Source organism: Ranitomeya variabilis, chromosome 8 (genome assembly GCF_051348905.1).
Source record: "Ranitomeya variabilis isolate aRanVar5 chromosome 8, aRanVar5.hap1, whole genome shotgun sequence".
Taxonomy (NCBI): Eukaryota; Metazoa; Chordata; class Amphibia; order Anura; family Dendrobatidae; genus Ranitomeya; species Ranitomeya variabilis.
This window is the reverse complement of record NC_135239.1, coordinates 90,334,418-90,359,974: the sequence shown is the minus strand read 5'-3', so window position 1 is coordinate 90,359,974 and position 25,557 is coordinate 90,334,418. Positions and strand designations below refer to the sequence as shown.

The 25,557-nt window shown below is 44.1% G+C and overlaps 1 protein-coding gene across 1 annotated transcript in view; it reads left to right on the top strand.

Annotated features, from left to right (window-relative positions):
* Positions 1-24,890, top strand: part of LOC143787637 (coagulation factor XIII B chain-like) — a 574,339-nt gene extending 549,449 nt beyond the window's left edge. The window contains exon 12 of the mRNA XM_077276562.1: positions 24,618-24,890. Within this exon, the coding sequence (XP_077132677.1) occupies positions 24,618-24,625 (8 nt within the window). The 3' untranslated portion in view covers positions 24,626-24,890. The remainder of the gene's footprint in view (positions 1-24,617) is intronic.
* The last annotated feature ends 667 nt before the right edge of the window (positions 24,891-25,557 follow it).

Here is a 25,557-nt window from a genome sequence, read left to right as displayed (position 1 = left end):
CTCCCTGCTCCACCGCCGTGACGTAGTCCACGTTTCCTGGGCCCACTAAAACCTTGAACCAGCCCTACCCCCCACAACTTTTGCCAAATGACCCCCAAGTTCCAATGCCCAACTATTATTATAAAGTTAATTAAGATTGACAAGCTTCAGAAACAAGAATGGATGTTTTTTGCATTAAAATGGGCACTGTAGGTGTTTTCCTGGCCTCCACTCACTGCCGACTATGCTTCCCCATTAACAAAAGGAAGTCTAGCACTCAACTTAAGTAAACTTGAACACAAATTTATTTGTAGCACTCGAAACGTTTCAGTCCTTTCTGGACTTTCATCAGTCACTACAATATTATAAGGGATAAAGTAAATAGTACAGCCAGTACAAAAAAATAAATAAAGTATATACAGTAAACAAAACACATATAACAGACATAACGGATATAAAGTTCACTTCAAGCTAAGGTCATAATATATTGCAGTGGTAGAAAGTGGCACATGCAGTGGAGGATAGCAGGTAGCCGAACTCAGTGGCAAAAAGAAAAAAGGTGCTAATAGAACGCTAAATCATAACAAATTAGAGCAGCTCAAACATACCGTGCCAGTGTAGGCCAATGGGGCCAGGCAAGGATAGAACAGGATGATACAGGCACAGAGCCAAGATCTGTAGTAGAACGTAAAAGCCGAGAAACATATCATTGTGGTAAGTCGGGCACTTAGGTGATAAGAGAATGGTGCTCTATATGTGGTACTTACACAGTAGAGGAATCCTCTATAGCACTAATGAGGAAGGTGGTAGACACTGTAAAATATGTATAGGGTAGTTGTACACTGAACCCATAGGGGAGATACATAGTAGTTCTATGAGAGTATATGTGGTGGTACCTTAATAATGGTGTGTTAATGGAACATGTTCTTCCAAGTTGTGGAACATAGAACGTAGCACCTATAAGTTATAAAGGTAATGAGGATATTTATAATGTCCGGTATAGAGAGAGGGCAAATATCGCTATAGTGCCGCCAAATCCAGGATTAAAAAGTCTTACCGAAATGGTGCCGATTGGAGGGAGAAGGGTCCTGCCTTCAGACACGGTATCCACCGCTTGTCTGAGGAGGCGTGGGGACCAAGGGCAATATATACTTTTAGAGTAGTGAGCCGGGAGTGTGTGGGGCGGGACTGTTAAGACCGGAAGTGATGTCGCGGTTCAGAGCGCAGACCGGAAGAAGATGGCGATGCATGTGTAACAAACGGTGTGCGTTCCACCGTATGTGTATGCCCACTAGGGGGAAGGAAAGGGGGAGGAGAATGCGCACACACGCCGCGCAGTATGGGCCGGGCAGAGTGCCGAGACCTGTACACAATGTAACTGAAACAGGGTAGTAGAAAGAGCCGTATTGAGAGCCCTGTCATATGTGTGGAGAGCTGCAGGAAAAGAGCCATAATGGCAGGTGTGGATATATAGTACCATACTGGTGGAAAGGAGATGCATGCCTTTAAGAGAAATACATAGAGAAACAGTGGTCACAGTCACATCAACACAAGACAGATGATGGTGTCCAAAATAGGATGTGGTGGAATATCCATAAGAGGTGACAGTTCCATAGTGGAGTGGCAGGATATCAGGTGGTAGTTTAAGCGTGCCCCTTCATTGAATCTAGTACAGCCGACTCTAAAGAGAATAAGAACATAAGTTAGAGAATAGAACGTACCCTGATAACAATATAATCAAAAACAGTGTGAACAATTATGCATATTCAAATGAAGGCAGACAGTTCATAATCTCTATTTAAGCCTTTTGGGGACAGTGTATCGAGGGTGTGGATCCAAAAGGCCTCACGTCTTTTGAGGGTGAGGATCCTATTCCCACCACGACGTGGGGGTGGCACTTGTTCCAATACCCTAAATTTAAGTTGAGATATATTATGCCCTTGGGAAAAGAAATGATGAGGTATTGGTAATAAAAGGTTTTTGCAGCGTACCGTGGACTTATGTTTGGATATTCTGTCCCGAATTGGTTGGGATGTCTCTCCCACGTACAGGAGTCCACAGGGACATTTAATAACATAGATCACGAATGTTGAATCGCATGTGAAATACCCATGGATTTTAAATTCCTTTCCAGAGTGAGGATGTGTCATTTTGTCGCCTTTGAGGACATTATTACATTGCGCACAATGTAAGCATGGGAAGGTTCCTTCCCTTGGATTATTAAGGAAGCGTTGACGTGTAATTGTCTTGGGACCCATATCAGCTTTCACCAAGGTGTCTCTCAAACTTGGGGCGCGTTTGAAACACGGCATGAATGGTTGTTTAAATTCAGGGACCTCAGGATATGCAGTGGAGAGGAGTGGCCAATGTTTACGTATCGCCTTATGGATTATGTACGCGGAGGGATGGAATGTGTGAACAAAAGGGATCCGTTTGTTGGTATTTCTCATGGCTCTATCTGATACCGTCCTGGAATCATCCAGAAGAGTACGGGGGTAGCCCCTGGCCTCGAATTTTTTTGTCATGTCATGAAGACGAGATTCTCTTATTTCAGTATCTGACACAATGCGATTAACCCTTTGAAATTGTGCCTTGGGTATAGACTTCTTCGTTGAGGGGGGATGAAAACTCGTAAAGTATAAAAGACTATTACGGTCTGTGTCCTTGGTGTATAAATCCGTACTCAAAAGACCGTTGGAATCTTTGATGACTAAAGTATCAAGAAAGTTCATCCTATCTGGGCTATGGCACATGGTGAAGCTAATGCCGGGCCATGAGGTGTTCAGAGTGTCGAAGAAGACCTGCAGAGTGTCTGTGGGGCCCCGCCATATGCAAAAAACGTCATCTATATAGCGTTTCCACATTATGACGTTGTTCTGGAATAGTGGGTTTTTGTAAATGACACTCTCCTCAAAGTCCATCATATATGCATTTGCATACGGAGGTGCCACGTGTGAGCCCATGGCGGTCCCTCTTATCTGTAAATAGAATGTTTCTTGGAAGAGAAAGAAATTGCATGTTAGGATGATATTTAAGAGATCAACGCATAATGACACCTGATCTGTGTGGAACTCGGTGTCTTCAAGGAGGCGACATACAGAGAGGAGACCCTCTGTGTGGGGAATGGAGGTATAGAGATCTCTAACATCCATAGTGACCAAAAGGGCATCTGAGGGTATGGTATGAGTTTCCCTGATGAGATTAAGGAATGACCCTGTATCCAAGAGGTAGGACCTAGACTTTTGTATGAGTGGGGTAAGGATTTATTTTTTTGTACTGGCTGTACTATTTACTTTATCCCTTATAATATTGTAGTGACTGATGAAAGTCCAGAAAGGACTGAAACGTTTCGAGTGCTACAAATAAATTTGTGTTCAAGTTTACTTAAGTTGAGTGCTAGACTTCCTTTTGTTAATACTTATGGTTTGGGAACCTAGTCTAAGCACCATAGACTGACTGTGCACACGGTGTTTTCTTATACGTTGACTCTCCTATACGTGTTGCACGTCACATGGTCATGTCCACCCTTCCGATTTTTTCGTATAACGCAGAGGAAACTGCAAATATCCTTGCTCAGACTAAATTTTCCAGCGAGTTCCTTTCTATCCCGCCACGTGAAACTCGGGGAAGGGACTTAGAACGTGAACTCAGATCCTCCGTTAACCTAGAGTTACACTGTGCTACCCTTACAGAGTATCTGAGGGTCCAACGTATACCCAGAGGTTTACGGGTTCCTCTGCGCCCCACACTGTTCAAAGAGTCACCAGAATTTTGTTCTAGGTTTGAACATATTCTCAATAAATGTTCTTTGGATTTAATCACTCTTACTGTTGAGCATTTACAGCGGGCGATCTCAGACAGTTCAGAAAGGATCAAGTCTATTGAAGCACAACTATCTACAACCGGTACACCGGAGGAACTGAGTTCTCTAAAAAACGAAATTCAAGAACGCATCAACCGCCACAAAAGAGACATTGAAACCAGAAAACGGAACAAGTTCGCGAGGGACGCAGAAGACTACAAGAGCAACAAAGTCTACCAATGGCAAAACTACTCCTGGCGTACAAATCCACGAGGCAATCCACCAACGGCATCAGATGTGTCGACCTCCGGTTCAGACCACGAGCAGGGATCCTCTACACTATCCCTTCCCTCCTCTTCTTTTTTAGGCCATCGCTATCCAAGAAGAAAACGAGACGTGGACAGAAATCAAAGAAGGAACCAGGACCCAGGACAAACCACCAGATCGAAGGTACGGAGAACTTGGTAATTAACATCTCGTCTAGGACTCTGAGTGTGGCAGAACACTCCCTATTACAAAAGGGGCTCTCCTTCTGCCCTTCTTACCGCTGTAGAACCTTCGACCTGGACATGGACCTACAGCGCTTCTTTCGCCAGATAAGACTTAAAGCACATTTTGCCGTTTCTCCCTTCGTGGGGGATAATGTTGCCACTGTATGTAACCCAAAACTGCTATCTTCTTCCAACTTAGGCCTACGCCAAAAGAGCCATTTCAGACCTCCACACTACTACCATGCTGTGGAGACCTTCGTTGAATTTGTACAGGATTCATTTACATCCTTTAAAAATAGTGTGGAGAAAGGTACCTTGTTTCATCCACCGAATCTCTCAATCGAGGAGAGACACTCCCTTTCTAGTCTACAGGATGACAAATCCATTATAATCAAACCGGCTGATAAGGGGGGTGCCCTGGTTGTTATGGATAGAACTATGTATCTAACGGAGATTACTAGACAACTCAACAACACCTCAATCTACCGGGTGTTGGATAGAGATCCCTCTTCCACCATTCGCCACGATATCAAAACAGTCCTTGACAAATATCTATATTTAGGGGTCCTTGATCAAAAAACATGTAACTATCTCACGAATCCGGATCCTATTACTCCTGTTTTTTACACATTGCCCAAAATTCATAAAAATTTGGAAAATCCACCCGGCAGGCCGATTGTAGCCTCCACCGACTCCCTTCTATCTCCCATTGCTAAATTTCTGGAAAAGATCCTTACCCCACTCATACAAAAGTCTAGGTCCTACCTCTTGGATACAGGGTCATTCCTTAATCTCATCAGGGAAACTCATACCATACCCTCAGATGCCCTTTTGGTCACTATGGATGTTAGAGATCTCTATACCTCCATTCCCCACACAGAGGGTCTCCTCTCTGTACGTCGCCTCCTTGAAGACACCGAGTTCCACACAGATCAGGTGTCATTATGCGTTGATCTCTTAAATATCATCCTAACATGCAATTTCTTTCTCTTCCAAGAAACATTCTATTTACAGATAAGAGGGACCGCCATGGGCTCACACGTGGCACCTCCGTATGCAAATGCATATATGATGGACTTTGAGGAGAGTGTCATTTACAAAAACCCACTATTCCAGAACAACGTCATAATGTGGAAACGCTATATAGATGACGTTTTTTGCATATGGCGGGGCCCCACAGACACTCTGCAGGTCTTCTTCGACACTCTGAACACCTCATGGCCCGGCATTAGCTTCACCATGTGCCATAGCCCAGATAGGATGAACTTTCTTGATACTTTAGTCATCAAAGATTCCAACGGTCTTTTGAGTACGGATTTATACACCAAGGACACAGACCGTAATAGTCTTTTATACTTTACGAGTTTTCATCCCCCCTCAACGAAGAAGTCTATACCCAAGGCACAATTTCAAAGGGTTAATCGCATTGTGTCAGATACTGAAATAAGAGAATCTCGTCTTCATGACATGACAAAAAAATTCGAGGCCAGGGGCTACCCCCGTACTCTTCTGGATGATTCCAGGACGGTATCAGATAGAGCCATGAGAAATACCAACAAACGGATCCCTTTTGTTCACACATTCCATCCCTCCGCGTACATAATCCATAAGGCGATACGTAAACATTGGCCACTCCTCTCCACTGCATATCCTGAGGTCCCTGAATTTAAACAACCATTCATGCCGTGTTTCAAACGCGCCCCAAGTTTGAGAGACACCTTGGTGAAAGCTGATATGGGTCCCAAGACAATTACACGTCAACGCTTCCTTAATAATCCAAGGGAAGGAACCTTCCCATGCTTACATTGTGCGCAATGTAATAATGTCCTCAAAGGCGACAAAATGACACATCCTCACTCTGGAAAGGAATTTAAAATCCATGGGTATTTCACATGCGATTCAACATTCGTGATCTATGTTATTAAATGTCCCTGTGGACTCCTGTACGTGGGAGAGACATCCCAACCAATTCGGGACAGAATATCCAAACATAAGTCCACGGTACGCTGCAAAAACCTTTTATTACCAATACCTCATCATTTCTTTTCCCAAGGGCATAATATATCTCAACTTAAATTTAGGGTATTGGAACAAGTGCCACCCCCACGTCGTGGTGGGAATAGGATCCTCACCCTCAAAAGACGTGAGGCCTTTTGGATCCACACCCTCGATACACTGTCCCCAAAAGGCTTAAATAGAGATTATGAACTGTCTGCCTTCATTTGAATATGCATAATTGTTCACACTGTTTTTGATTATATTGTTATCAGGGTACGTTCTATTCTCTAACTTATGTTCTTATTCTCTTTAGAGTCGGCTGTACTAGATTCAATGAAGGGGCACGCTTAAACTACCACCTGATATCCTGCCACTCCACTATGGAACTGTCACCTCTTATGGATATTCCACCACATCCTATTTTGGACACCATCATCTGTCTTGTGTTGATGTGACTGTGACCACTGTTTCTCTATGTATTTCTCTTAAAGGCATGCATCTCCTTTCCACCAGTATGGTACTATATATCCACACCTGCCATTATGGCTCTTTTCCTGCAGCTCTCCACACATATGACAGGGCTCTCAATACGGCTCTTTCTACTACCCTGTTTCAGTTACATTGTGTACAGGTCTCGGCACTCTGCCCGGCCCATACTGCGCGGCGTGTGTGCGCATTCTCCTCCCCCTTTCCTTCCCCCTAGTGGGCATACACATACGGTGGAACGCACACCGTTTGTTACACATGCATCGCCATCTTCTTCCGGTCTGCGCTCTGAACCGCGACATCACTTCTGGTCTTAACAGTCCCGCCCCACACACTCCCGGCTCATTACTCTAAAAGTATATATTGCCCTTGGTCCCCACGCCTCCTCAGACAAGCGGTGGATACCGTGTCTGAAGGCAGGACCCTTCTCCCTCCAATCGGCACCATTTCGGTAAGACTTTTTAATCCTGGATTTGGCGGCACTATAGCGATATTTGCCCTCTCTCTATACCGGACATTATAAATATCCTCATTACCTTTATAACTTATAGGTGCTACGTTCTATGTTCCACAACTTGGAAGAACATGTTCCATTAACACACCATTATTAAGGTACCACCACATATACTCTCATAGAACTACTATGTATCTCCCCTATGGGTTCAGTGTACAACTACCCTATACATATTTTACAGTGTCTACCACCTTCCTCATTAGTGCTATAGAGGATTCCTCTACTGTGTAAGTACCACATATAGAGCACCATTCTCTTATCACCTAAGTGCCCGACTTACCACAATGATATGTTTCTCGGCTTTTACGTTCTACTACAGATCTTGGCTCTGTGCCTGTATCATCCTGTTCTATCCTTGCCTGGCCCCATTGGCCTACACTGGCACGGTATGTTTGAGCTGCTCTAATTTGTTATGATTTAGCGTTCTATTAGCACCTTTTTTCTTTTTGCCACTGAGTTCGGCTACCTGCTATCCTCCACTGCATGTGCCACTTTCTACCACTGCAATATATTATGACCTTAGCTTGAAGTGAACTTTATATCCGTTATGTCTGTTATATGTGTTTTGTTTACTGTATATACTTTATTTATTTTTTTGTACTGGCTGTACTATTTACTTTATCCCTTATAATATTGTAGTGACTGATGAAAGTCCAGAAAGGACTGAAACGTTTCGAGTGCTACAAATAAATTTGTGTTCAAGTTTACTTAAGTTGAGTGCTAGACTTCCTTTTGTTAATACTTATGGTTTGGGAACCTAGTCTAAGCACCATAGACTGACTGTGCACACGGTGTTTTCTTATACGTTGACTCTCCTATACGTGTTGCACGTCACATGGTCATGTCCACCCTTCCGATTTTTTCGTATAACGCAGAGGAAACTGCAAATATCCTTGCTCAGACTAAATTTTCCAGCGAGTTCCTTTCTATCCCGCCACGTGAAACTCGGGGAAGGGACTTAGAACGTGAACTCAGATCCTCCGTTAACCTAGAGTTACACTGTGCTACCCTTACAGAGTATCTGAGGGTCCAACGTATACCCAGAGGTTTACGGGTTCCTCTGCGCCCCACACTGTTCAAAGAGTCACCAGAATTTTGTTCTAGGTTTGAACATATTCTCAATAAATGTTCTTTGGATTTAATCACTCTTACTGTTGAGCATTTACAGCGGGCGATCTCAGACAGTTCAGAAAGGATCAAGTCTATTGAAGCACAACTATCTACAACCGGTACACCGGAGGAACTGAGTTCTCTAAAAAACGAAATTCAAGAACGCATCAACCGCCACAAAAGAGACATTGAAACCAGAAAACGGAACAAGTTCGCGAGGGACGCAGAAGACTACAAGAGCAACAAAGTCTACCAATGGCAAAACTACTCCTGGCGTACAAATCCACGAGGCAATCCACCAACGGCATCAGATGTGTCGACCTCCGGTTCAGACCACGAGCAGGGATCCTCTACACTATCCCTTCCCTCCTCTTCTTTTTTAGGCCATCGCTATCCAAGAAGAAAACGAGACGTGGACAGAAATCAAAGAAGGAACCAGGACCCAGGACAAACCACCAGATCGAAGGTACGGAGAACTTGGTAATTAACATCTCGTCTAGGACTCTGAGTGTGGCAGAACACTCCCTATTACAAAAGGGGCTCTCCTTCTGCCCTTCTTACCGCTGTAGAACCTTCGACCTGGACATGGACCTACAGCGCTTCTTTCGCCAGATAAGACTTAAAGCACATTTTGCCGTTTCTCCCTTCGTGGGGGATAATGTTGCCACTGTATGTAACCCAAAACTGCTATCTTCTTCCAACTTAGGCCTACGCCAAAAGAGCCATTTCAGACCTCCACACTACTACCATGCTGTGGAGACCTTCGTTGAATTTGTACAGGATTCATTTACATCCTTTAAAAATAGTGTGGAGAAAGGTACCTTGTTTCATCCACCGAATCTCTCAATCGAGGAGAGACACTCCCTTTCTAGTCTACAGGATGACAAATCCATTATAATCAAACCGGCTGATAAGGGGGGTGCCCTGGTTGTTATGGATAGAACTATGTATCTAACGGAGATTACTAGACAACTCAACAACACCTCAATCTACCGGGTGTTGGATAGAGATCCCTCTTCCACCATTCGCCACGATATCAAAACAGTCCTTGACAAATATCTATATTTAGGGGTCCTTGATCAAAAAACATGTAACTATCTCACGAATCCGGATCCTATTACTCCTGTTTTTTACACATTGCCCAAAATTCATAAAAATTTGGAAAATCCACCCGGCAGGCCGATTGTAGCCTCCACCGACTCCCTTCTATCTCCCATTGCTAAATTTCTGGAAAAGATCCTTACCCCACTCATACAAAAGTCTAGGTCCTACCTCTTGGATACAGGGTCATTCCTTAATCTCATCAGGGAAACTCATACCATACCCTCAGATGCCCTTTTGGTCACTATGGATGTTAGAGATCTCTATACCTCCATTCCCCACACAGAGGGTCTCCTCTCTGTACGTCGCCTCCTTGAAGACACCGAGTTCCACACAGATCAGGTGTCATTATGCGTTGATCTCTTAAATATCATCCTAACATGCAATTTCTTTCTCTTCCAAGAAACATTCTATTTACAGATAAGAGGGACCGCCATGGGCTCACACGTGGCACCTCCGTATGCAAATGCATATATGATGGACTTTGAGGAGAGTGTCATTTACAAAAACCCACTATTCCAGAACAACGTCATAATGTGGAAACGCTATATAGATGACGTTTTTTGCATATGGCGGGGCCCCACAGACACTCTGCAGGTCTTCTTCGACACTCTGAACACCTCATGGCCCGGCATTAGCTTCACCATGTGCCATAGCCCAGATAGGATGAACTTTCTTGATACTTTAGTCATCAAAGATTCCAACGGTCTTTTGAGTACGGATTTATACACCAAGGACACAGACCGTAATAGTCTTTTATACTTTACGAGTTTTCATCCCCCCTCAACGAAGAAGTCTATACCCAAGGCACAATTTCAAAGGGTTAATCGCATTGTGTCAGATACTGAAATAAGAGAATCTCGTCTTCATGACATGACAAAAAAATTCGAGGCCAGGGGCTACCCCCGTACTCTTCTGGATGATTCCAGGACGGTATCAGATAGAGCCATGAGAAATACCAACAAACGGATCCCTTTTGTTCACACATTCCATCCCTCCGCGTACATAATCCATAAGGCGATACGTAAACATTGGCCACTCCTCTCCACTGCATATCCTGAGGTCCCTGAATTTAAACAACCATTCATGCCGTGTTTCAAACGCGCCCCAAGTTTGAGAGACACCTTGGTGAAAGCTGATATGGGTCCCAAGACAATTACACGTCAACGCTTCCTTAATAATCCAAGGGAAGGAACCTTCCCATGCTTACATTGTGCGCAATGTAATAATGTCCTCAAAGGCGACAAAATGACACATCCTCACTCTGGAAAGGAATTTAAAATCCATGGGTATTTCACATGCGATTCAACATTCGTGATCTATGTTATTAAATGTCCCTGTGGACTCCTGTACGTGGGAGAGACATCCCAACCAATTCGGGACAGAATATCCAAACATAAGTCCACGGTACGCTGCAAAAACCTTTTATTACCAATACCTCATCATTTCTTTTCCCAAGGGCATAATATATCTCAACTTAAATTTAGGGTATTGGAACAAGTGCCACCCCCACGTCGTGGTGGGAATAGGATCCTCACCCTCAAAAGACGTGAGGCCTTTTGGATCCACACCCTCGATACACTGTCCCCAAAAGGCTTAAATAGAGATTATGAACTGTCTGCCTTCATTTGAATATGCATAATTGTTCACACTGTTTTTGATTATATTGTTATCAGGGTACGTTCTATTCTCTAACTTATGTTCTTATTCTCTTTAGAGTCGGCTGTACTAGATTCAATGAAGGGGCACGCTTAAACTACCACCTGATATCCTGCCACTCCACTATGGAACTGTCACCTCTTATGGATATTCCACCACATCCTATTTTGGACACCATCATCTGTCTTGTGTTGATGTGACTGTGACCACTGTTTCTCTATGTATTTCTCTTAAAGGCATGCATCTCCTTTCCACCAGTATGGTACTATATATCCACACCTGCCATTATGGCTCTTTTCCTGCAGCTCTCCACACATATGACAGGGCTCTCAATACGGCTCTTTCTACTACCCTGTTTCAGTTACATTGTGTACAGGTCTCGGCACTCTGCCCGGCCCATACTGCGCGGCGTGTGTGCGCATTCTCCTCCCCCTTTCCTTCCCCCTAGTGGGCATACACATACGGTGGAACGCACACCGTTTGTTACACATGCATCGCCATCTTCTTCCGGTCTGCGCTCTGAACCGCGACATCACTTCCGGTCTTAACAGTCCCGCCCCACACACTCCCGGCTCATTACTCTAAAAGTATATATTGCCCTTGGTCCCCACGCCTCCTCAGACAAGCGGTGGATACCGTGTCTGAAGGCAGGACCCTTCTCCCTCCAATCGGCACCATTTCGGTAAGACTTTTTAATCCTGGATTTGGCGGCACTATAGCGATATTTGCCCTCTCTCTATACCGGACATTATAAATATCCTCATTACCTTTATAACTTATAGGTGCTACGTTCTATGTTCCACAACTTGGAAGAACATGTTCCATTAACACACCATTATTAAGGTACCACCACATATACTCTCATAGAACTACTATGTATCTCCCCTATGGGTTCAGTGTACAACTACCCTATACATATTTTACAGTGTCTACCACCTTCCTCATTAGTGCTATAGAGGATTCCTCTACTGTGTAAGTACCACATATAGAGCACCATTCTCTTATCACCTAAGTGCCCGACTTACCACAATGATATGTTTCTCGGCTTTTACGTTCTACTACAGATCTTGGCTCTGTGCCTGTATCATCCTGTTCTATCCTTGCCTGGCCCCATTGGCCTACACTGGCACGGTATGTTTGAGCTGCTCTAATTTGTTATGATTTAGCGTTCTATTAGCACCTTTTTTCTTTTTGCCACTGAGTTCGGCTACCTGCTATCCTCCACTGCATGTGCCACTTTCTACCACTGCAATATATTATGACCTTAGCTTGAAGTGAACTTTATATCCGTTATGTCTGTTATATGTGTTTTGTTTACTGTATATACTTTATTTATTTTTTTGTACTGGCTGTACTATTTACTTTATCCCTTATAATATTGTAGTGACTGATGAAAGTCCAGAAAGGACTGAAACGTTTCGAGTGCTACAAATAAATTTGTGTTCAAGTTTACTTAAGTTGAGTGCTAGACTTCCTTTTGTTAATACTTATGGTTTGGGAACCTAGTCTAAGCACCATAGACTGACTGTGCACACGGTGTTTTCTTATACGTTGACTCTCCTATACGTGTTGCACGTCACATGGTCATGTCCACCCTTCCGATTTTTTCGTATAACGCAGAGGAAACTGCAAATATCCTTGCTCAGACTAAATTTTCCAGCGAGTTCCTTTCTATCCCGCCACGTGAAACTCGGGGAAGGGACTTAGAACGTGAACTCAGATCCTCCGTTAACCTAGAGTTACACTGTGCTACCCTTACAGAGTATCTGAGGGTCCAACGTATACCCAGAGGTTTACGGGTTCCTCTGCGCCCCACACTGTTCAAAGAGTCACCAGAATTTTGTTCTAGGTTTGAACATATTCTCAATAAATGTTCTTTGGATTTAATCACTCTTACTGTTGAGCATTTACAGCGGGCGATCTCAGACAGTTCAGAAAGGATCAAGTCTATTGAAGCACAACTATCTACAACCGGTACACCGGAGGAACTGAGTTCTCTAAAAAACGAAATTCAAGAACGCATCAACCGCCACAAAAGAGACATTGAAACCAGAAAACGGAACAAGTTCGCGAGGGACGCAGAAGACTACAAGAGCAACAAAGTCTACCAATGGCAAAACTACTCCTGGCGTACAAATCCACGAGGCAATCCACCAACGGCATCAGATGTGTCGACCTCCGGTTCAGACCACGAGCAGGGATCCTCTACACTATCCCTTCCCTCCTCTTCTTTTTTAGGCCATCGCTATCCAAGAAGAAAACGAGACGTGGACAGAAATCAAAGAAGGAACCAGGACCCAGGACAAACCACCAGATCGAAGGTACGGAGAACTTGGTAATTAACATCTCGTCTAGGACTCTGAGTGTGGCAGAACACTCCCTATTACAAAAGGGGCTCTCCTTCTGCCCTTCTTACCGCTGTAGAACCTTCGACCTGGACATGGACCTACAGCGCTTCTTTCGCCAGATAAGACTTAAAGCACATTTTGCCGTTTCTCCCTTCGTGGGGGATAATGTTGCCACTGTATGTAACCCAAAACTGCTATCTTCTTCCAACTTAGGCCTACGCCAAAAGAGCCATTTCAGACCTCCACACTACTACCATGCTGTGGAGACCTTCGTTGAATTTGTACAGGATTCATTTACATCCTTTAAAAATAGTGTGGAGAAAGGTACCTTGTTTCATCCACCGAATCTCTCAATCGAGGAGAGACACTCCCTTTCTAGTCTACAGGATGACAAATCCATTATAATCAAACCGGCTGATAAGGGGGGTGCCCTGGTTGTTATGGATAGAACTATGTATCTAACGGAGATTACTAGACAACTCAACAACACCTCAATCTACCGGGTGTTGGATAGAGATCCCTCTTCCACCATTCGCCACGATATCAAAACAGTCCTTGACAAATATCTATATTTAGGGGTCCTTGATCAAAAAACATGTAACTATCTCACGAATCCGGATCCTATTACTCCTGTTTTTTACACATTGCCCAAAATTCATAAAAATTTGGAAAATCCACCCGGCAGGCCGATTGTAGCCTCCACCGACTCCCTTCTATCTCCCATTGCTAAATTTCTGGAAAAGATCCTTACCCCACTCATACAAAAGTCTAGGTCCTACCTCTTGGATACAGGGTCATTCCTTAATCTCATCAGGGAAACTCATACCATACCCTCAGATGCCCTTTTGGTCACTATGGATGTTAGAGATCTCTATACCTCCATTCCCCACACAGAGGGTCTCCTCTCTGTACGTCGCCTCCTTGAAGACACCGAGTTCCACACAGATCAGGTGTCATTATGCGTTGATCTCTTAAATATCATCCTAACATGCAATTTCTTTCTCTTCCAAGAAACATTCTATTTACAGATAAGAGGGACCGCCATGGGCTCACACGTGGCACCTCCGTATGCAAATGCATATATGATGGACTTTGAGGAGAGTGTCATTTACAAAAACCCACTATTCCAGAACAACGTCATAATGTGGAAACGCTATATAGATGACGTTTTTTGCATATGGCGGGGCCCCACAGACACTCTGCAGGTCTTCTTCGACACTCTGAACACCTCATGGCCCGGCATTAGCTTCACCATGTGCCATAGCCCAGATAGGATGAACTTTCTTGATACTTTAGTCATCAAAGATTCCAACGGTCTTTTGAGTACGGATTTATACACCAAGGACACAGACCGTAATAGTCTTTTATACTTTACGAGTTTTCATCCCCCCTCAACGAAGAAGTCTATACCCAAGGCACAATTTCAAAGGGTTAATCGCATTGTGTCAGATACTGAAATAAGAGAATCTCGTCTTCATGACATGACAAAAAAATTCGAGGCCAGGGGCTACCCCCGTACTCTTCTGGATGATTCCAGGACGGTATCAGATAGAGCCATGAGAAATACCAACAAACGGATCCCTTTTGTTCACACATTCCATCCCTCCGCGTACATAATCCATAAGGCGATACGTAAACATTGGCCACTCCTCTCCACTGCATATCCTGAGGTCCCTGAATTTAAACAACCATTCATGCCGTGTTTCAAACGCGCCCCAAGTTTGAGAGACACCTTGGTGAAAGCTGATATGGGTCCCAAGACAATTACACGTCAACGCTTCCTTAATAATCCAAGGGAAGGAACCTTCCCATGCTTACATTGTGCGCAATGTAATAATGTCCTCAAAGGCGACAAAATGACACATCCTCACTCTGGAAAGGAATTTAAAATCCATGGGTATTTCACATGCGATTCAACATTCGTGATCTATGTTATTAAATGTCCCTGTGGACTCCTGTACGTGGGAGAGACATCCCAACCAATTCGGGACAGAATATCCAAACATAAGTCCACGGTACGCTGCAAAAACCTTTTATTACCAATACCTCATCATTTCTTTTCCCAAGGGCATAATATATCTCAACTTAAATTTAGGGTATTGGAACAAGTGCCACCCCCACGTCGTGGTGGGAATAGGATCCTCACCCTCAAAAGACGTGAGGCCTTTTGGATCCACACCCTCGATACACTGTCCCCAAAAGGCTTAAATAGAGATTATGAACTGTCTGCCTTCATTTGAATATGCATAATTGTTCACACTGTTTTTGATTATATTGTTATCAGGGTACGTTCTATTCTCTAACTTATGTTCTTATTCTCTTTAGAGTCGGCTGTACTAGATTCAATGAAGGGGCACGCTTAAACTACCACCTGATATCCTGCCACTCCACTATGGAACTGTCACCTCTTATGGATATTCCACCACATCCTATTTTGGACACCATCATCTGTCTTGTGTTGATGTGACTGTGACCACTGTTTCTCTATGTATTTCTCTTAAAGGCATGCATCTCCTTTCCACCAGTATGGTACTATATATCCACACCTGCCATTATGGCTCTTTTCCTGCAGCTCTCCACACATATGACAGGGCTCTCAATACGGCTCTTTCTACTACCCTGTTTCAGTTACATTGTGTACAGGTCTCGGCACTCTGCCCGGCCCATACTGCGCGGCGTGTGTGCGCATTCTCCTCCCCCTTTCCTTCCCCCTAGTGGGCATACACATACGGTGGAACGCACACCGTTTGTTACACATGCATCGCCATCTTCTTCCGGTCTGCGCTCTGAACCGCGACATCACTTCCGGTCTTAACAGTCCCGCCCCACACACTCCCGGCTCATTACTCTAAAAGTATATATTGCCCTTGGTCCCCACGCCTCCTCAGACAAGCGGTGGATACCGTGTCTGAAGGCAGGACCCTTCTCCCTCCAATCGGCACCATTTCGGTAAGACTTTTTAATCCTGGATTTGGCGGCACTATAGCGATATTTGCCCTCTCTCTATACCGGACATTATAAATATCCTCATTACCTTTATAACTTATAGGTGCTACGTTCTATGTTCCACAACTTGGAAGAACATGTTCCATTAACACACCATTATTAAGGTACCACCACATATACTCTCATAGAACTACTATGTATCTCCCCTATGGGTTCAGTGTACAACTACCCTATACATATTTTACAGTGTCTACCACCTTCCTCATTAGTGCTATAGAGGATTCCTCTACTGTGTAAGTACCACATATAGAGCACCATTCTCTTATCACCTAAGTGCCCGACTTACCACAATGATATGTTTCTCGGCTTTTACGTTCTACTACAGATCTTGGCTCTGTGCCTGTATCATCCTGTTCTATCCTTGCCTGGCCCCATTGGCCTACACTGGCACGGTATGTTTGAGCTGCTCTAATTTGTTATGATTTAGCGTTCTATTAGCACCTTTTTTCTTTTTGCCACTGAGTTCGGCTACCTGCTATCCTCCACTGCATGTGCCACTTTCTACCACTGCAATATATTATGACCTTAGCTTGAAGTGAACTTTATATCCGTTATGTCTGTTATATGTGTTTTGTTTACTGTATATACTTTATTTATTTTTTTGTACTGGCTGTACTATTTACTTTATCCCTTATAATATTGTAGTGACTGATGAAAGTCCAGAAAGGACTGAAACGTTTCGAGTGCTACAAATAAATTTGTGTTCAAGTTTACTTAAGTTGAGTGCTAGACTTCCTTTTGTTAATACTTATGGTTTGGGAACCTAGTCTAAGCACCATAGACTGACTGTGCACACGGTGTTTTCTTATATGCTTCCCCATTGACTTGCATTGAGTTTCGTGTTTCGGTCGATCCCCGACTTTTAGCGATAATCGGCCGACTGCACTCGACTCGACTCTGGACAAAGTCGGGTTTCACAAAACCCGACTCGATCTTAAAAAAATGAAAGTCGCTCAACCCTAGCCGTGACGTCACCTAAGGTCTTTCAAGCGCTTGAAATACCTTAGAAGACGTCCGCAGCTTCTGATTGGTCGCGTAGCGGTCGCGTGACCGCTACGCGACCAATCACAAAGCCGTGACGTCACCTAAGGTCTTTCAAGCGCTTGAAAGACCTTAGGTGACGTCACGGCTTTGTGATTGGTCGCGTAGCGGTCACGCGACCGCTACGGACCAATCAGAGCACCGTGACATCATCTAAGGCCCTTCAAGCACGCATTCTTAGGTATAACGGCTCCCGGTTACGGCGGTAAAGTCCAGGGGCCGCCGGAGAGGTGAGTATATCCCTATTTTTTATTTTAATTCTTTCTTTTACACATTGATATTAATCCCGATACCGATTCCCGATACAACAAAAGTATCGGATCTCGGTATCGGAATTCCGATACGTCAAGTATCGGCCGATACCCGATACTTGCGGTATCGGAATGCTCAACACTACCGGTAATTCTATTGCTGGCTTTTCATTTCTCCTTCCCAAACCCGACAGGACATGAGACATGGTTTACATACAGTAAACCATCTCATATCCCTTTTTTTTTGCATATTCCACACTACTAATGTTAGTAGTGTGTATGTGCAAAATTTGTGCGCTGTAGCTGCTAAAATAAAGGGTTAAATCGTGGAAAAAATTGGCATGGCTCCCGCGCAATTTTCTCCGCCAGAGTGGTAAAGCCAGTGAGTGAGGGCAGATATTAATAGCCTAGAGAGGGTCCAAGGTTATTGGCCCCCCTGACTACAAACATCTGCCCCCAGCCACCCCAGAAAAGGCACATCTGGAAGATGCGCCTATTCTGGCACTTGGCCACTCTCTTCCCATTCCCGTGTAGCAGTGGGATATGGGGTAATGAAGGGTTAATGTCACCTTGCTATTGTAAGGTGACATTAAGCCAGATTAATAATGGAGAGGCGTCAATTATGACACCTATCCATTATTAATCCAATAGTACTAAATGGTTAATAAAACACACACATTATTGCAAAGTATTTTAATGAAATAAAGAAACAGGGTGTTGTAATATTTTATTAGACTCTTAATCCACCTGAAGACCCTCCTTCTGTAAGAAAGTTAAAAAAAACAAACAACAATATTCCATACCTTCCGTTGTTATGTCCCACGATGTAAATCCACCTGAAGGGGTTAAATCATTTTACAGCCAGGAGCTGTGCTAATGCACTCGCTCGTGCCTGTAAACCCCCGGGTACTGAAAGGAAAGCAGGGTGACCTGTAGTTACCTTGAGTTGCAGTGAGGCGCCCTCTGCTGGATGTCCTCATATGGACTCGAGCGTGGGAACTTTTCCAAGGCTCCAGTTCATGAGGACATCCAGCAGAGGGCGCATCACCGCAACTCAAGGTAACTACAGATCACCCAGCTTTCCTTTCAGTACCCGGGGTTTACAGGCACGAGCGAGTGCATTAGCACAGCTCCTGGCTGTAAAATGATTTAACCCCTTCAGATGGATTTACATCGTGGGACATAATGACAGAAGGTATGGAATATTGTTGTTTTTTTTTTTTACTTTGTTTCAGGACGATGGTCTTCAGGTGGATTAAGAGTCTAATAAAATATTACAACAACATGTGTCTTTATTTCATTAAAATACTTTGTAACAATGTGCATGTGTTTTATTAACCATTTAGTACTATTGGATTAATAATGGATAGGTGTCATAATTGACGCTTCTCCATTAGTAATCTGGCTTAATGTCACCTTACAATAGCAAGGTGACATTAACCCTTCATTACCCCATATCCCACCGCTACACGGGAGTGGGAAGAGAGTGGCCAAGTGCCAGAATAGGCGCATCTTCCAGATGTGCCTTTTCTGGGGTGGCTGGGGGCAGATGTTTGTAGCCAGGGGGGGCCAATAACCATGGACCCTCTCTAGGCTATTAATATCTGCCCTCAGTCACTGGCTTTACCACTCTGGCGGAGAAAATTGCGCGGGAGCCCACGCCAATTTTTTCCGCAATTTAACCCTCTATTTTAGCAGCTACAGCGCCCAAATTTTGCACATACAGATTACTAACATTAGTAGTGTGGAATATGCAAAAAAAAGGGATATGAGATGGTTTACTGTATGTAAACCATATCTCATATCCTGTCGGGTTTGGGAAGGAGAAATGAAAAGCCGGCAATTGAATTACCGGCTTTTCTCTCTAACACCGGTGCTTATTTCTCGCAAGTCACACTGCTGGTCCGTGTGTAATCCGTATTTTTCTCGCCCCCATAGACTTTCATTAGCGATTTTTTTGCGCAATACTGTGACAAACGCAGCATGCTGCGATTTTGTACGGCCGTACAAGACCGTATAATACGGATCAGTAAAATACGGCTGATAGGAGCTGGGACATAGGGAATCATTGGGCCGTGTGTTATGCGTATTTTACGGACGTAAAACTCGCTAGTGTGAGGCCGGCCTTAGGCTGCCATCACACTAGCAGTATTTGGTCAGTATTTTACATCAGTATTTGTAAGCCAAACCCAGGAGTGGGTGATAAATGCAGAAGTGGTGGCGTGTTTCTGTTATACGTTTCCTCTATTTGTTCCACTCCTGGTTTTGGCTTACAAATACTGATGTAAAATACTGACCAAATACTGCTAGTGTGACGGCAGCCTTAAAAAGATGGACACTGATGAATCATAGGACAGACAGAATCCACGGTGTCTACATCAACCTCATTACAAGGAATCTTCCATTGTGTGTTCAGTGTAAATCACCTATTTCAGAGATTTACATGGAAACCCGGTGTAGAGCGCAGTATAAATGTGCGCTGAGCCTTACTATAATCTTTAGAAGGCAGAATGAATAAATCAACAGCAGGTCAAGAATTGGTTTTATTTATTTTTAACCTCATGTGGTATAAGTGTTTAGGCGACATCATTCTTCGGGTCTGAGAGATTACAGAGATACCAGATTTATATCAGATTTTTATTCTTTTAGTGCAAAAACATGTGTGCATGGCCATATTTTTAGAGCTATAATTTTCCTAGATATCTGCTGACAGTCATGTGAGGGCTTTTTTTTTTTTTTGTGGGATGAGTTGACATTTTAATTAGTATACTTTTGGGGCACATAACATCTTTGATCGCTTTGTATTCTGACTTTTAAAAGGCAGAATGAACAAAACCAGAAATTCAGGAAAAACAGAAGGCAGAGCACGGTTTAACAAATTGAACAGTTTAATTTTAACAAAAGATTTACTCCTCGCAGAGAGATAGAGGGTTAAAGGATATAGGACAGAACAACAAGTGCAGAGTAATAACAGTTTTTTCGTAGAGATAGAAACTCCTGCCTGTCGCGGCGCCGGCACTCGGAGGGGAAGGAGCATGCTGCATACCTCACTAGGTGCTGCTGCTGGTTGGTGCCAAACTGCCCTCTGCTGTGCACGCTTTTCCTTTTATCTTACCCCGCCTCCCTGGGTCATGAGGTTGGTCTTCCTTCTCATTCCTTACCCCCGGCAACAGGGGAGACAGCCTCAATGGTTCCGATCCCAGCGCAGAACAGGTACCACGGCCCGATTTTCCTCCTTACAACAATAAAAAGTATTTTATAGGAAAAATAATTGTTTTTGCATCTCTATTTTCTGAGAGTTATATGTTTTTTATTTCTCTGCTGATGGAGCTGTAAAGATACCAATCACTGCATTTAGTGGGTTAAAATGCTTCTAGCCGGGTCTCGGCTTTAAAGGGAACCTGTCATTCTCTGCACTTCCCATCATGCACAAAAAAAGTTGTTCAAAATTAGCAAATGTGCAGCAAAAATCAAGCCATCAGATATCCATATTGATAGAAAAATAAAAAAGTAAAAAAAGGTATGGCTCATAGAAGAGGAGGAAGATAAACGAATGTGCAAAAAAAGAAAGAATATTACCTGGTTTTGAAATGGTGAATAGCTAGTCTAACAGCAGAAAATGTTGTAATCTATATATATAAGAGGCATCGTGATTACTCGCTAATCCCGCCCCCTGCACAGTAGCTCTGCCCCCCACCCCATTACCACACACAATCCTGCCCCCACCACATTACCACACACAATCCCGCCCATCACCACATTACCACACATAATCCCGCCCCCCACCACATTACCACACACAATCCCACCCATCACCACATTACCACACATAATCCCGCCCCCACCACATTACCACACACAATCCCGCCCCCCACCACAATACCACACACAATCCCGCCCCCCCACCTCATTACCACACACAATCCCGCCCCCCACCACATTACCACACACAATCCCGCCCCCCACCACATTACCACACACAATTCCGCCTCCCACCACATTATCACACAATTCCGCCCCCCTCCACATTACCACACACAATCCTGCCCCCCACCACATTATGACACACAATCCCGCTCCCCCACCACATTACCACACACAATCCCAGCCCCCCACCAGATTACCACACACAATCCCACCCCCCCACCACATTACCACACAATCCCCCCACCTCATTACCACACACAATCCTGCCCCCCACCACATTACCACACACAATCCCCCCCCACATTACCACACGCAATTCCTCTCCCCCACCACATTACCACACGCAATCCCGCCCCCCACCACATTACCACACACAATCCTGCCCCCCACCACATTGCCACACACAATCCCGCCCCTCCACCACATTACCACACACAATCCTGCCCCCCACCACATTACCACACATAATCCCGCCCCCCACCACATTACCACACATAATCCGGCCCCCCACCACATTACCACACATAATCTGACCCCCCACCACATTACCACACATAATCCAGCCCCCCACCACATTACCACATATAATCCCACCCCACACATTACCACACGAGGCTCCATCCCCCCACATTACCACACGAGGCTCCGTACCCACACTGTTATGATCCGGTGGTAGGATCTCAGAACTGACCAGACACATATGACCAGACTATAGGACAAGTTCTGGGAATGTGGAAGCTATACTAACCACAATCCTGATCCTATCCACACACACTAAAGGCAGCCGTGGAGCGTTCCTAAAAACTTAGACGCCTCTTCACAGCCTGAGAAACTGACTACCCCTAGAGAGAAAGCAAAGACCTCACTTGCCTCAGAAAAATAACCCCAAAGTTTTAGAAAGCCCCCCACAAATAATAACGGTGAGTTAAGGGGAAAATACAAACGTAGAAATTAAAACAGGTTTAGCAAATGAGGCCCGCTAGCACTAGATAGAAAGAAAATAGATAGGAGTCTGTGCGGTCAGTAAAAAACTATCAAAAATAAGCCACGCAGAGAATGCAAGAACCCCCACACCAACTAACGATGTGGGGGGCGCACCCTGCACCCCAGAACTAACCAGCAAGCGAAAGATCACATAAAAGCAAGCTGGACTGAACTCATCATATACTGAGAAACGTTTTCAAGGACATAATGAGCAAAATGAACAAGCAAACTTAGCTTCTCCAGCAGGAGACTGGTCACAAGGAATATTCAGGAGAGCTGAGAATCAGGACTGAATACACCGACAGCAGGCAACAAGTGAAAATCCAGGTGAATTAAATAGGCCCAGAATAGCAGGAAATGAAGCAGCTGATCTCAGCCAAGACCAGCCATATCGCTAAAGGCCACCAGAGGGAGCCCAAGAACAAACTCACACAGTACCACTCATGACCACAGGAGGGAGCCCGAGAACGGAATTCACAACACCACACATTACCACACGAGGCTCCGTCCTCACACACTACCACACGAGGCTCCATCCCCACACATTACCATATGAGGCTCTGTCCCTCCACATTACCACATGAGGCTCCGTTCCCACACATTACCATATGAGGCTCCGCCCCTCCATATTACCACACGTGGCTCCGTTCCCACACATTACCACATGAGGCTCCGTCCTCACACATTACCACATGAGGCTGCGTCCCCACACATTACCACATGAGGCTGCGTCCCCACACATTACCACATGAGGCTCTGTCCCCACACATTACCACATGAGGCTCCGTCCTCACACATTACCACATGAGGCTGCGTCCCCACACATTACCACATGAGGCTCTGTCCCCACACATTACCACACAAATCCAGTTTGCTTTTGATTTTACACTGTGAATAAAATGTATTAGTATTATTCTGATTTTTAGTTGTTATTATTGTTATTAACTTCATTGTAAGTTAATTTACCACCTGCATAAGCGCTATTGAATGTTGTCATTATTTACTTTAGTTTAATCACTAGCAGCGTTAATTAGATAGCATTGAGCATGCTGAGCGTTAGCTGGCTGGAAGCAGCTAGTATATCATAAATAGCTATTAGGGTATGTGCTGTTTTCTAAACTGGGACGGGAAGGTATGTATAAGCTAAGGCCGGGGTCACACTTGCTAGTGTGATGCGAGAAACTCGCATCAATACCCGGCACTGCCACTGACACTCAGGACCGGAGCGTGCTGCTACATGTATTTCTATGCACCATGTATTTCTATGCAGCCGCCCACTCCAGTCCTGAGTGCCGGCGGCAGTGCCAGGTATTGATGCAAGAGACTCGTGTGAGTTTCTCTCATCACACTCACAAGTGTGACCCCGGCCTTATATATACTCCCAGCCAGTGGGCGTGACATCGCTCTCCATACCCTTGGATGGAGTAAGTTCTTGCCCTCTAGTCAGTCACGCCTGCTGGATGACCGCATTGATAGTCGGGGCGCTGCCTCAGCTCAATACAAGTGTATGGAGCGAGGCCGCACCCACCGGCCAGGAGTATGTATAACTCATACATAACCTCTGGTCTCTGGTCGGAAGCCGGTGAATCCCTGCAGGGCAGAGTGCATGCACTGAGAGATTCATTAGTCTGCAGTCACACAAAGTGACTGCAGACTTATCGATTTAGACCGGACAACCCCTAGAATCAATATATGTAAGACTAGATTAGAGACAATGTTTCATCCTTTTCGAATGCAGTTATTGTTTATTCTGCTTTGTTTGGATAGAACTAATTGTTACTACAGAATGTGATATTTATATATTTAAACAATTTCAGCAATGCTTCTATTCTCTTGAATGTTAACGGCATTATGCATTTACTTCATTAAATTTGGGGCAAATAATATTTTCTATTTTTTTTCCCTTTTTTCGCTTGACAGCTGAATAACCACCATGAAATCACCCATTGTATTGCCTGTGCATATCCTTACAGCAAAATACAGAAAAAAGATGACTGCAACTGAAGAAAAGCAAAAGTTATTTACTTATAATTCAACGATAATGTATGCTCTATACATGTTATTATGGTGTTTGTGAATGAGGAACAAAAATAAAAATCTTGTTCAATGGTATTAATTTTCAATTGGTAATAGTGGAATTTACAAGGTGAAAATAAATACAATTGCTAATAAAAAACATACAGGTTTAATAGCAGCCGTCTTGATTTTTCACTCTACAATTAACCCTTTCCTGCCACAGCCTGTTTTCACCTTCCAGTCCAGGCCAAATTTTTAAATACTTATCAATATCACATTTTTCAAGCACACTGCAAAGCTCAGAAGGCAAGGAGCACTATAGTACAGTGCAGATTTTACTGTTATGAATTGCGGGTGCCATGACCCACTGGGAGAGCCCATGAGGTGCCAGAACAGCAGAACCCCCCATAAGTGGCCCCATTTTACAAACTACACCTATCAATTAATGCATCTAGGGCTGCAGTGATCATATTGATACCACGGGTGTGTCACAGAATTTTATACGATCTGGCAATTAAGAAAAAATAACTACATTTTTACCACCAAAATTTTGTTTTAGCCCCAGATTTTACATTTTCACAAAAGAAGTGGGTAAAAATGACACCAAAATTTGTTCTACAATTTCTACTGAATGTGACAATACCCCATATGTGGCTGTACAGTACTAATTAGCTATGCGGAGAGACTCAGGAGTGAAGGAGTGCTATTTGCCTCCTGGAGCGCAGATTTACCTAGATCAGTTTGTGGACTCCATATAGAGAGCCCCTAATTTTTAGAAGAGCAGAATCTCCACTCAAGTGACCCTATTTTGGAAATAACACCCCTTTGGAATTTTACCTACAAG